The 13,354-nt window shown below is 38.8% G+C and overlaps 1 protein-coding gene across 3 annotated transcripts in view; it reads left to right on the top strand.

The window, feature by feature from the left end:
* ntm (neurotrimin) overlaps positions 1-13,354 on the top strand; it is a 275,803-nt gene that overhangs the window by 252,100 nt on the left and 10,349 nt on the right. For 2 of the 3 annotated variants that reach the window (XM_081615741.1, XM_081615743.1), the window contains exons 5-8: positions 4,309-4,437; positions 7,905-8,025; positions 8,237-8,388; positions 10,431-10,466. In XM_081615741.1, the coding sequence (XP_081471867.1) occupies positions 4,309-4,437; positions 7,905-8,025; positions 8,237-8,388; positions 10,431-10,466 (438 nt within the window). The remainder of the gene's footprint in view (positions 1-4,308; positions 4,438-7,904; positions 8,026-8,236; positions 8,389-10,430; positions 10,467-13,354) is intronic. The other variant, XM_081615742.1, reaches the window with a different exon arrangement.

The raw sequence follows: 13,354 nt of genomic DNA, 5'->3' as shown, positions 1-13,354 counted from the left end.
CTGAAAAGGGATCAATTAAAAGTATTAAAAGTAAATAATAGAGGGCAATACTTTGTAGATAAAGTATAATAAAATAAATATTACATGTGCCAGAAAGATCAATTTACTAAAAATCTGAGATTAAGGTTAACAAATTTTACAGATTATCCATGAGTTACTTTTGCCGCCATGCTTAGTGCTGTGATAGTGTTCCTTATACTTCTAAACAAACAGTTTAGTCAAGTTTATATAACGTATGAAGGAAAGTGTAGAATAGAAATGCTCAGTTATCTCTTGTTTCGAAGGGTTATCAAAACTACTTCTATTGCAAATAACAGAATACTGTGAAGAATGCCGTATTGAAGGGGAGTCTTCATGTTGTCAGCGCAATAATGAAAACTTGAAAGTTTCTGAAGAAATTGAAACAGGGCCTGCCAAAGTGTGCCTGTCGATTTTAGCATCAGAACTCAACGTTCCAATGCTAAAAATTAGCCTCAATGCTAATCAGTGATGGACATTTTGGTCTTTTGCTCCTGTTTGCTGTTCCTGTGTTGAGCCTTTACTGTTTTGTAGGTGAAACGGAAGCTAAAAGCCAAAAATCATGCTAAAATCACAGCACCACCTAGAGTCCTGGCCTAATAACTACAGGAGAGTCAACATGTGTTGGTGGTCTTCTCTTTACATGGAGCTTTTCCCTAATCGACATTGAAACCCCCATCAGTCTCCAGACCGCGTTCTCGTGCAAACGTAGCCTGAGCTTCCTTAGCCAGATGCGTGGCTTTCAGGCTCCAATAAACATCTAATATTAATCATTTAGACTTCCCAAACGATTCTGCTCTAAGCCAGTCTCTGCAAACGTTGCATCCTTTCGTTTCACAACGTTGCTTACAATACGTTACAAAACAGTGTGAAAGCTATTGACAAGCCAAATCTATATTTCCAACAGATACTCTGAGCTAGCAGCCGTTTCAGAAGACATTGAGCTGCCTTGTTTCATGGTAACACAGACCCAGAGCCACAGTGTTACCAAGATTCTATTTTTTCCTCTCAATCTTTTTATGCTTGGTTTCTTCAAAGGGAGGGAAAAAAAAAACATCAAAAGGGTCCTGGCAAATTAGGAAATTCCATATGCTGACGGCTGATATTGAGCAGAAGCGCATGTATACTCGCATCTCACCCAGGCATGATTTAAGAGTTAAACTCATTTGATGGGTGGATTATTTGTGTTTTCTCTTCTCTTGTGCTTTATATCAATACTGTAGACTTTCTTTTTTTTTTTTTTATTCCCAGCCAAAAGAGCCTAAGCGTACGTGGCGCCGTCGCCACCTCTTCTTTTAAAGCTCTTCTCTCAGTGACCTTTCCCTCACGAGCAAGCCGGTTACAGCTTTTTGATTCCCAGTTTGTCGTGGCTCACGCTTGCTGCCATCTAAGCAAATCCTATCTGCTATATTCAATTTCCTTTTCCCTTTGCCTGCTTCAGTTCATCAATTTGAATCTACCCTCTTTGTGTCTCCACACTCTTTCCTGAAATGCGCACATCCCTCAAGCATCTGCTCTTACTGTCCTCCCCACTAACTTGCTCACCTTGCCCTGCGCCCAAATGTCTTTGTCGCTTTCCATTTTCTACCCCATTTTCTTCTTTGCCCTTGAGTTTGAACATAGCATTTCAGGGACACAGAGAGGGTACATTATCTTCTGCCCAGCCTCTCCTGAGACATCCCTCCTCTCTCTGCTTTCTTCTTCTGGAAACCTTCTTCTGTGTGGTCTCCCCAATGACCTGCCATGTCACTTTGATGGCAGCGTAGGACAAAGTACTCTTCCCGCTAATGAATAGGCCACAAAGCCAGAAGTCCTATTTAACAAAGACTAAGCCACTGAAAGTCAAGGGTAGCTTTGCATCGCTGCTGAAAATGCAAGTAGAATCCATGTTGTTTTTGACTGTGGGAAAATGTTTCTTTTTTCTTTGTATTTTTCTGAATGTTGGCTGGTGCTGCAGGCATTTATAGTAAGTGGGTGATGGAGCTTTATTCTGAGACAATTTAAAGTGATCAAAAACCAACAATCAGCTGAGATTTCCCATAAGTTAAAGTGCAATTACTTAAAATTCTTCTTCTTCTTTTTTTTTTTTTTTTACTTATTTGGTAAAACTCCACGAAATATTGCAAAGTCATTCTAACCAGCATACCCTCTATATCAAATCAACTGGTGTTCAGGTGTGTGTAGATACACAACTCAAGGTTGATGAAAATATATTGAAAGGTAATTAAAAGCGTAAGCAAACTGCAGGAGAAATGGGTTTCTAGTTTTGTTTGTCTGGCATTGCACCAAAAAATGTATTGTAAGACTTTTGATTCTGTGGCTTCGATGTGAAAACACCATAATGTAACTTCTCTGGCGACAAGGATCTTAACAAGCATCTGAAACAAACAAAACTTTCAATTCTCCACGCAAAAACCAGAAAGAATGCACTGAACCTGGGCTCGATGCGCAGAGGCCAGTGTCGGTTACACACCCAGCCATGAGACGGCTGGGAAGACCTTTCCAACGTGTGCACACACCGATGAGACCGGGAATATTACACTCCTGGCAGATCTAAGTCAACTAAGAGTGCGAGGAAGCTGAAGTTCTTCAGGCAACATATTAAATGCAAACTGCGTTTGTCATGATGTCTGTGAGTCCCAGGAGGGGGGAAGGGATGAAAAAAGTGCGAGCAGCAGCTTTTAGGATAGTCACAGTGAGACTGACAAAGAAGTTCAGGTGTGTTTTCACCTCGGTTAGCATTGAAAACACACATTTTGAATTTTGGTGTGGAGCTGCGCAAAATTAAAATGCAAACACCAAAAGGCAGAGAGAGGTATGGAACGCTGCTTACAGGAGGGGCCTCTTCCTCTACAGGAAGGTAGAGAAACAGAGACTGTGAGGAAAAAGTACAGATTTATTGACAACGGCATCAGAGTTGATGCATTTTTAAGGTTCAGTAGATCAAAAAATATATATATTTTCAACTCTTTATGTTGTTCTATTTTCATTATATTAGTGATATCTTTTAATTGTTGACCTTTTTAAATCTTTTGTTTTACTTATTGGCGCTTGGGTAACGTTTAGCTTTTCACCGAGATGGCGAATTTCTGTGCCTGGGTTTTTAGGAGGGTTATATTTACTTTGAATGTATTTGCAAAAACACAAACAGCAGATATTTTGTGTGTGTTTTTGTTTTACAGAACCACACTATAATTCTCAAACCAGTGGGCCAAGTGAGCTGTGATTTATGCACACTGTTAACATGTCAGACATATGCTTTGGCTGCAGGACCTGGCAGGAATTCAGCTCCTCAGCCTTATCATGATTAGCTGTCCGCTGAGGTTTTACCGTGTCTTTAACAGACATTATGGTCTCTGCTGGTGACTTAATAATACTATAAATCCCAGCGAGGAAAAGTGAAGCTGAAATGTGCACACCTTTAAAGCACGGGCCCTCCTGGTGCCTCTCGTCAGGTGACGAGTGTCACGGAGACTTTCCTTCCTCTTAACAGCCTTCCCAGGTGCAATTCAGTAATGTACTCAAACCCAGCCGAGTGAGTCTGTGAGCATTTTATTAGTCACTTTTAACGTCTTCGGAGGGAACGTCGTGTCAATTATGGCTTTTTGTTTTCTGCACTGAATGCTGTGTTTAAGTCTCTCTGTCAAGCACGTTCCTGTTGATGATAGTAAAAGAACCAGATCTGGTATTTTCACTTTCTCATATGTCTCAATAGCAGACTCAGGTGCTTGCAGGCATAAGAGACGGAGTAAAAAGGAAAATAATACGGACGTTTTGGCAGACGAGGAATGATGAGAGGGGGCCGAACAAAGCACTAATCACGAGACGTACTCTGAAAATGTCAATGTGCTCAAGAAACCTCTTTGTAAGTGTCGAAAGAGACAATACAACGTGTATGAAAGGCCGACAGAAGTAGGCATATGTCACGATATTTACAAGTTTGAAGCTTCGACATGCACAGAATGTGTCTGGTCATGTCAGATCAAATTGCTGTTGTACGTTCGTGGGAGAGACCTCAACACGCCGCCGTTACTCCGTTTAAATCCTGGTGCTTTGATGCGATTTACGAAGCATCAGAACGACCACCGTTGTCGTGCAAAAGCAAGTAAGAAATGATAAATCACATAGTTTTACAAACTATCCATTAGCCTCTGTAATCAACACCTTCCTCCTTCTATCGTCCGATAATGTGAGGAGACGCCACACAGCGACACCAAACGAGGCCACAGATGTTGACTCGTCATATTAACTGTTAATGACCCTCTCCGCTCTGTGTGTGATCTATCGCAGGGGACCTGGCTTCAGACGACGAGCTGCTGGAAATCTCATCCATCTCCAGACAGAGAGCCGGGGTTTACGAATGCACGGCCGTCAATGATATCGACACGGACGTTCAGACTGTAGACATCACTGTCAACTGTGAGTCCAAAACGCAGAATATCTGCTCCAAGTGTTTGCTCGCTCATTTCAATTATTCATCACGAATGCATTATTGAGTTATTTAGGTATTAGGCGATGTATTAAAATTCTGAATTTAGAGGTATTTGTGATGAGGACAGTGTAGCTATATTAGATGAATGCTTACTTATTATTTGACTTTATGTAGTAGTTAGTTTTTTTTAAGTTAATTGAATTGTTTCTACTGATACTTCCTTCTTAATTTTGCCCCATAATCTGTAATGTGGCAAAATTATGGCTAAATCTGGGGTCAGACTCTGAGGTCAAAGACATCAGTGCATAGAACCACAGGTTGAAGTTTGAATGCTGGTGACGTTATTGTTTGTTGACATTACTATGCTCTCTTGCGTCAATCTTACTTATGTGATACAGAAATAATTACATTTTATGGTCAAAATTATTGCCGTCAATAAATAAAGTTAGATCAGGCCTGAAGAATACAACCTGGCGTGAGTTCGATCCGACTTCACTGGTTGACTTTAGTTATAGGGCTGAGTCTGTAGTGCACCCGACATCTGATTTAAATTATGATTTTACTGATTTTGTTTTTAGACCACCATTTAAGTAAGCAGCGTTAGAAAGAAAGAAGGAATGAAAGTAAGAAAGGAAGGAAGTTAATTCAAACAAATACAAATTTTGATGATTTATAACAGTATAAACTGTATAACATTCTGATTGGAAAATATTCCAATTAGAGTAATACTAATATTATGATTTTCTTTATAATAATAAAGAAAATGTAAGCCTACATATTAAGAATTATGCAACAACAACAAAAAAGGAAAAAAGTGCAGATTTGAGAAGAAATAGGCCGTTGAGCTTGGAAAGCCTGACTGGAATGAGGTCAGTGATCAGTACCAACACGACGAAGGAATCCTTGACAAGACACTGGAGAAATATTCCTGTGGCGCGGTGAACAGAAGACGGCCTGTCACTGTCGTCAGCATGGCAGCACTGAAGATCTCAACGAAGGCTTGATGTCTATACAGCCTGCATAATTCATGATTTCATATTGGACCTCCCAAAATAGTCTTCACTGGAAATATGAGCTGTTCGATAAATGCAAAAGGAACAAATGCTTCACTTGAGATGTGAACTTATTTAATGTTACCCGCAGCTTGATTGTTGTTCCCATAGCTACAATCTAATGCTATGAGTTTAATCTTAATGTTTGAGTTTGTTTTTCTTCACCAAATGCATCTCAGCAATTAAGCTTTAAAGCTTGGGCAGTTAATCTTGTCCCGTCTCCACTGTTTGTGATGTGTTTTAACAGGAAGAGGGGCCCCAAAACCATATTCTGCTTACGGCCCCAGACAACCTTGGGCTGGCCTTGCATAATAAACCACAGCCACAGCACTGCACATCTCAGTGCCGGATGTGAGACACTAACAAACACATGATTTATGTGGCTCTAGCAGAGACGAGGCTTTTCTGTTTCGTCACTGTTGAGTTTTTAATAAGTGTCACAAAGACTATTTGTTTCTTAGGCCGGGCTTTATGGGATGAGTTTTTCTGTTCTCCGCGTTCATGGTCAACCGGCCGGCCCTGTAGCGCTCGTTCATGTGTTTTGCAGGTCTACTCTGCCTGACTGAAACAAAGGGAGATGTAGAGGAGGTGTGTGATATGTGGCATAGTTTGAGGCATTGTGCCGCTGCAAAACAACGGCATGCTGCCTGACTCCAGAGTGAGCGTGACAGCTCCTCCACGGGATAAAGCACCAGCCCATCAGGGACATCTCCGGTCATTTGCCAGTCCACCCCTGGCTAGCAGGCTTCATGTGGACAAGATTCCAACAAAAAATGTCAAAGCAGCAACACAGATGACAATAACAAAATGAGCACAGTTAAAACAGATGTCTTGTTTTTACTGCTCCTGAACAGGCTAGCAGTGGTGCTGAATTAGGTTTAGCCACAACACAAAGGTGAAAAATAACTCAAGCTAGCTTTAACACAACAGCACAGTTTGCTGCTACAGGGAAGCTAGAGAATTAGTGAGTAACAAAAATGTTGACTGAAAGAGAGCTGAAATAACACTCACACTGCTAAAATACCAACTTTATTTGCTACCTAATGAACAAAGACAGGGTTAGCACCGTGTTACAGTTTGCTACTGTTGGAAGCTTGAACAAGCTAGTAATTTAAATTAGCAGGCTAATGCACTCTTTCCATTGTTGATATTCTAACAGAAATGTTGACAGAAGGAAAATTTACAACATAGAAACTTAAGCTTTCTTTTAAATGTTGTAGCACCACCTAGCGTTAGCACAGCAACAAAATAGCTGAGAAATTAAAACTTCTTAATGGAGGCAAAAATATGTCTGTTCTCCACATTCTGACAGTGCTGATGGATGAAGAACCAAAAACTAACAAACAAAAACTAAACATTTAAAATTAAAGCTTTATTTTCTTCTTTTTTTTAACAAGCAGCCTAATGAGAGACGTTCTTTACAGATGTGTTTGTATCAACATTTATTTTAAAAAGATGCTGCATATATTTTATGTAAAATTATGGACAACCCTGAAAATCCTCTTCATGAGGCTGCTTTGCAACCACAGAGTCTTCAGTCAGACTGATTTATTATCTGGTTAATTTTGTTATTTTTCAACTCATAGCCTTTTTGTTTCATGTTCCACAGTCCAGGTGCTGTCCTGCTTAGTACAGCTCAGGCAGACAAGCTTAGACTTCAGTCTTTTCTGCCTACTCCAGATTTAGAAAAAGGTCACTCGTGTGTTATTTCATCTAGACTTGATTATTGCGGCACTTCATTCTGAGATAAGTAGGTGAAACATCCAGACTGTGGCTCGTACAAATTGCCACTGCTGAGCTTTTAGAATAGACGCAAAAACGTTCCATATTTGTCCAATTCATCCTGTTCTTCAAAGTCTGGCTTAAAACTCACTTTATAGTGAGATCTATTTATTCACTTTATAGGTCTATTTAAGTAGGAGCCTCTTCGAGAGGCACCTGTTTAAATATTCAATCTTTTCAACCTTTTTCAAGACTTAGTGAATCTTGGCATCTTGTGAAGATTTGTTTCTGTGGTCAGATGAGGCTAAAACTGGTTAACAGCTATTTTGAAGGATCTGAGATTATGTCAAGGACATTTTCTGTCCCCTCGTTTTCTTCCTAAATTAAATGTAAAGGTTTCAACTAAAGGTTGAAACTAAAGGTTTCAACTAAAGATTGAAACGTTCTAAAACGTGATAATTGCGTACTGCAATAAACAGTCAATCTAAAAGTTTTGGAACTTTTTTCCAGAGGTGCCACTAAATTTAACGTTGTACATAAGCGTTGTACAGATTACACTTATGCTTAAAAAGCGCAGGCAGAGACAGGAAAACCACTACTTCTGTGTCCCGACAAGCTGAACTTTGTGCTGCCCTGCACTTTCCAAAGCGGCTCCTCTATCTTCTGCCGTCTCCTTGTAGACGCTCCAAGCGTGTCAGAGGGCAGAGATGCTGGAGTGACTCCGGGTCAGAGAGGAGTGCTGGAGTGCGAGGCCGATGCAGTGCCAGAGGCAGATTTCGAGTGGTATAAAGACAACAGAAGGTAATCACATTGGGATTTACATTTTTTTTTCCAATCAGGACATGGAAGTATGAAGAGAAGAATTAACCGTATATTTTTGTTAGCCAGTTGTCTTGATTAGAAATCCATTGCCTCACTTGCAAATGATAGAATTTGGGTTCCAAGTTCAATAACAAACTTCTTTTTTTTTCTTTTTTTTATACAGTATGACATATATTCTTTCTCTTTCCAGGATCTTTAATGGCTTTGATGGCATGGAGATCATCAACACAGGATCCTTGTCAAAGCTGACCTTTTATAACGTGTCTGATGGTGATTACGGGAACTACACATGTGTTGCCATCAACAAACTAGGCAGTTCAAACACAAACTTCCTTTTGTATGGTGAGTATTTGTAGAAATAGTCGCACTTAATTGTGTTAAAAAAAAAACAAAAAAACAAATTAATTCTCTTCTGCTGTACAGTTGAACTGTTTTCAGCGGTCAGTTTAGGCAACTGAGCGTGGTTTAGTGGACAGTGACGGACATTATTACAATGTTCTTGTACTATGCTGTAATTTAGTTAGATTATTTTATTTTTTTTGGCGTTGACATTCTTAATGAACTTTCTTAGAAAGAACAGTTGGAATCCATCCGTCTTATTAAGATAGTTCATCAGTTCTGAGAGGGGAGAACTAAAAAGTAGAGCTGGAAGATGCTGCAGAGTTGCAGAATCTGTTCTTTGAAGGAGTCGGCACCAGGCTCCCTGCTGGGCCGCCCCACACTCTGCCAGACTCAGCACCTCCTCGCAACATTTTGTTCAAATTCTTCAAATTTAGGATACTTTTAAAGACACATATGAGGATTTTTGGCTGACTACAATACCCTAAAAATACAATATGATTTGTTTCTTTCATACATTTTGTGTAAACAACAGTTTATCAGTAAATCTTATTGTGAGATTTTGTCTTGCAAATATTGAAATGGAAATGTGAATATCTGCACATAAGGATAATATCAATTATTATTTTCACCATAAAAGAGAAAATATAATTGAATGTTTCCTTTTGAAGAAAAAAGTTTTGCTTTGTCTTTCTAGAACTATTATACTAGTTTACTTAAGCACCACAGCAGTAGTTAAGGTAGTGCTTGTTATTTACAATGGAAGTTATTTAAATTAATCAAAGTAACACACAATATGTGCTGGTAACCCATCACTTACTGTGCCTTTCAAAAGTTTTCATGGCCTTTTAACTTTTTTGTATTTTGTTACATTGTAATTGCAAACTTCAATGTATTTTATGTGCGTGTCTACAATGATTGGCATTAAGAGAGTAAAAGTTGGGTAATTATTTGCAAAAAAAAGTTTAATTTTAGTCTGATTTGTGCTGAGATCAATTTTCAAGACCTATCACAACTCAAGAACAATGGCTTGAGTTTCTGAAATTCCTGCTAACACCTAGCTGGATTTAAAGGGATCCACAATTATTTGTAACAGTAGTCTTTATTTGAGAAATATTTATTCTACATGTTAAAACAAAACCATGAAAACACTGTAGGCTGTTTGGTTTTTATAAATGAAAATAAATATTGTCTGGTAACACTTGTTTAAGGTCTTGTCTTCGGTCTGGTGTCGGGTCTATGATTTCACATTCAGTATCTTTGGCAGTGGCAACAGCTATGTTATAATTTAAAAGAGCTTCCATCGTTGCCTGCTAGCTGCAGTGTTTAGGCGCTTTGTGGATAGAAACGATCAACACAGCATGTGGTTTTAGCTTACAAGGGTAACAACCACCTGTTACATCCTTCATTAGTTTAGCTCATGCAAATGACTTGGTCTTCTGGAGAGAAATGTTGTGCTTCCAACATTTCATTTACAGCCAACAGTGACACAGTCCGGCATTGTCTAAATTTACAACAGTCTAACGCAATATGATTAAAAATAACTCGGGTAAATTTAGCATTCCTACATTTACTCAATAGATTCCAGTACAGAACGAACCCAAACTGCGTCATCAACCCAGCATTCATTGCACGGGTAAAAAAAAAAAAGGCAACTTCCACAGGCAAAAAATATAATGAAAGATATAAAACTTTTCAAGTAATTACGAGTTTTTATGCATCACAAACAGCACTTTTTTTTAGTTAATAGACAACTTACAACATATTTAGGCCAACTTGTTCAACTAATTGTGGATCCCTTTAAGGTGAAATTATCAACAAAATGCCAAGGAGAATCAATATGCTGATATGTTCCCACCGGTGAGTCGGCCTTCTAGCACTGGCAATATTTTAGCTTGAACCCCTGAGGGTATGACGGTGCAGGCAGAATGTAAAAAAAAAACTCTCACAGGTCTACTTCTCAGGCTTTTTTCAAGTATTCTCAATGATGTGTTGCTGTTCTGTTTCCAACTTGTGTCTCTGTTGCACTTGTTTCCCTGATGTAGTGGTAATTGAACCCACTAGCTCGACACTACTGCAAGGTTAGTATTCCACACCAGCGTGTATTTCGGCAATGTTCAGAAAGCATTAACTGCATGCCGGTAACCCCTTGAATACTGTCATTTTCACAGTTCTACTCAGTTCCCTTTTTCGTTTTTTTGTATTTGACGAGCAGAAAGAAATAAACTCTTGGCTCTGTCGATGCTTCTCCATCCCTGCCTTTTTCATTAAATGAGATAGATGTTTTAATGATCGTGGGACGGGTTTAAATCACGATGAGGATAAATGTCAAAGCAAACTGCCGTCAGTGTATATAATGTGACTGATTGTGAAAATGGCAAATGCAAACTCCATTTCTTAATCATCTTTCATCTCTCTCCTTTTCACACCTAACTGGCCCTGTGTGACATTGGCTTCATTTTGATTTTTGCATGCTGCCATTGTAAGTATTCATCATCTTTTTACCATTCATAATGTCCTTGAGTGAACCTGTATGCCAGTACGCCTCATGACTGTGCGCAGCATTCTGCAAATGTAAACAGATCTGGAGATGTTGATACTGTTTATATAATCTAAACGGCGATCTTTTCCACACCTCGGGTGTAAAAAGTCTACAAATTGTCTTAGAAGTGATTACCATGTGCTGCTGAAACAGAGATAAACGCCTCACTTATTACATGCAGTGACTGCTAGCTGAAGAGTCTCGTAAGCAAAGCCACTTCATTAAGACAGCAGAAGTGTATTAATGGCTTTTCTTTTAAATACAAGTGAATGTAATTATTCCAATAAGCCATATGCAGGATTAGAGATAATCCGCTGTGGCGGAGCAACTGGAAAGAGACCCCAAAGGATACTGTGGAATAGCGAAAATTCAGGGGAAATGATTAGTCGCTACATCAAAAGCTTCAAAGTACAAAGTAAAAAATTTGGCCTCAATCGAAATGCATTGTTTGTTTGGCTTTTTTTTCTTTCTTTCTTTTTTTTTTTTAGATTGACCTAATTTATCAAAAGAAAAAAAAGAGATGAATAAAAAGGTTTCTCTAATTGCAAAGCAAACCGTCATGTCGTAATAAGCACATAACCTTGATTTTGAGGTCTAAATTGCTCTGCAAAAAAATACTAATGAATACAAAGAAATGATGCAATTTGCTTAATTTTAATCTAAAAATAGTACCCAGTGTTACACAAACAAACAGTCAGCTCTGGCCTGGCAGCATATCTATACTTGCTGTATGTGCAGAGAAAAAGAAAAACAAGTCCAGAGTGAGACACAAAAAACACCCACCAATATTTATTTTTGCTTTGAAGGTATTGCAAAATAAAACAAAAATAAAAATAGATGAAGTTCATTATGAATTCAAAATACTTTATTAATCCCAGAGAGAAATCCAACTTTGTAACTCACGCAGTTTTCTTCAGAAATTGTTGCTGATGCTGATGGTTGTGGGCATTAGCAAGTAAACGATAAGCAGAGTTTGTCGAGGCCTTCTGACCTTCTGCTGTGTATCACCATTGCAATCTGTGATTGCATTGTTTTGGTGTGGAGTGCTCAGATAATTCATCATCAACAGATTTTATGGCATGGCGCTTCACTTTCAACAGCAGAGCGGTGATGAAGTGTCTCGCATTTTCTGTCTGATTGAAAGAGTTGCTATATTTAGAGTGATTGTACATTTGCACCTGTGTTCAACAACATATTTCTTATTTGTCTGTAAAAATGACAAAAATTGTAATTTTGTTCTAACATTGTTTGTGCTAATATTGCACACGTGTTTCCTAAAAACCATCCCCTGCAACTTAAACCAGAAACATGTTAAATTTATTACTCCAGAGAATACACTGATGTGGTAAACAGTAACAACAAAATGTCCAATAACCCCAGGAGAGGTTCTGATACAATAACCAAACTTAAATGTGCATATTCTCCCTTAAACAAAACAAAAAAAACCCCCACATATTTAATATATTTCTCTGCTGTGCTTTCCCTGCAAATCTTTCCTCATTTTAGCAAAAATAAATAAATAAAAGCAATAATTGGATCTTGCACAAAATACTATATTTCCTATTACATGTTTGTTGCACAACTATCAGCTGCAGCTTTCATTTAATATCATGTCATAAAAAATTCTTTGAATGTGGACGTAAATGTAGTTACCATATGCTGCATTCCATTTGCCTTTGAAGATACAAGTCATTTTGTTGTAATCAAATAATGTGAATTTATCCTCGTGTCGCCGTGTACCAGATAGCATACAACAAAGGACAGCATTTCACCGGATTCAACAAAAATGAGGGTGGAGAAATCATAAATACCCAGGAAAGGATGAAAACACCAAGCAAGAATACATACGTCCAGTGCAATATACACTCAACAGCAAATCAATGTAAAAGATTGAGGCATTCAGGCAGATCTGCTTTTGAAGTTACGTTACCATTTGCCTGATGTTGTATGTTCAGACTGTCCACAGAAATGTGTGAGGAGTTTCTGACTCCCAGTTCCTCACTGAGCAGTAAGGACACTGCCTGGTCGTCTGCCCCATGAATCTGGTTTCGTCTGCAAGTGTAGTGACCAGGTTTTCCTCGTGTCGTGCATCTTTGGGTGTTAGCAGTGTGAACAGCAATAAGCACATATCCTGAATTTTTTTTTTAGCATGATCAAGTTGGAAACGTTTGTTCTAGTCAGGACTGACTGTGCCAAGACTCTGTCAGGAAGTGTTGGGAGAAGTTTTAGGCCAAGCAGAAGGTTTCTCTGTAAGTCTGGGGAGTGTTGATATTAACAATGCACAGGTTCTGGTATAAATGTCTCTAGATTCCAGATTAGGGATCGCTTTAACACAGATCGGGGCATATTCTATCGTCTGTAGGGTGGTTAGGGGTAATAGGCAAACCGGTACAGATACGGCGATGCATAGAGGTTGGCTGTGATCTG

The sequence above is a fragment of the Poecilia reticulata genome, chromosome 14, assembly GCF_904066995.2.
Source record: "Poecilia reticulata chromosome 14, P_reticulata-male-v2, whole genome shotgun sequence".
In the NCBI taxonomy this organism is placed as follows: Eukaryota; Metazoa; Chordata; class Actinopteri; order Cyprinodontiformes; family Poeciliidae; genus Poecilia; species Poecilia reticulata.
The sequence above is the reverse complement of the archived record's forward strand: the minus strand, read 5'-3'. Positions and strand labels throughout refer to the sequence as shown.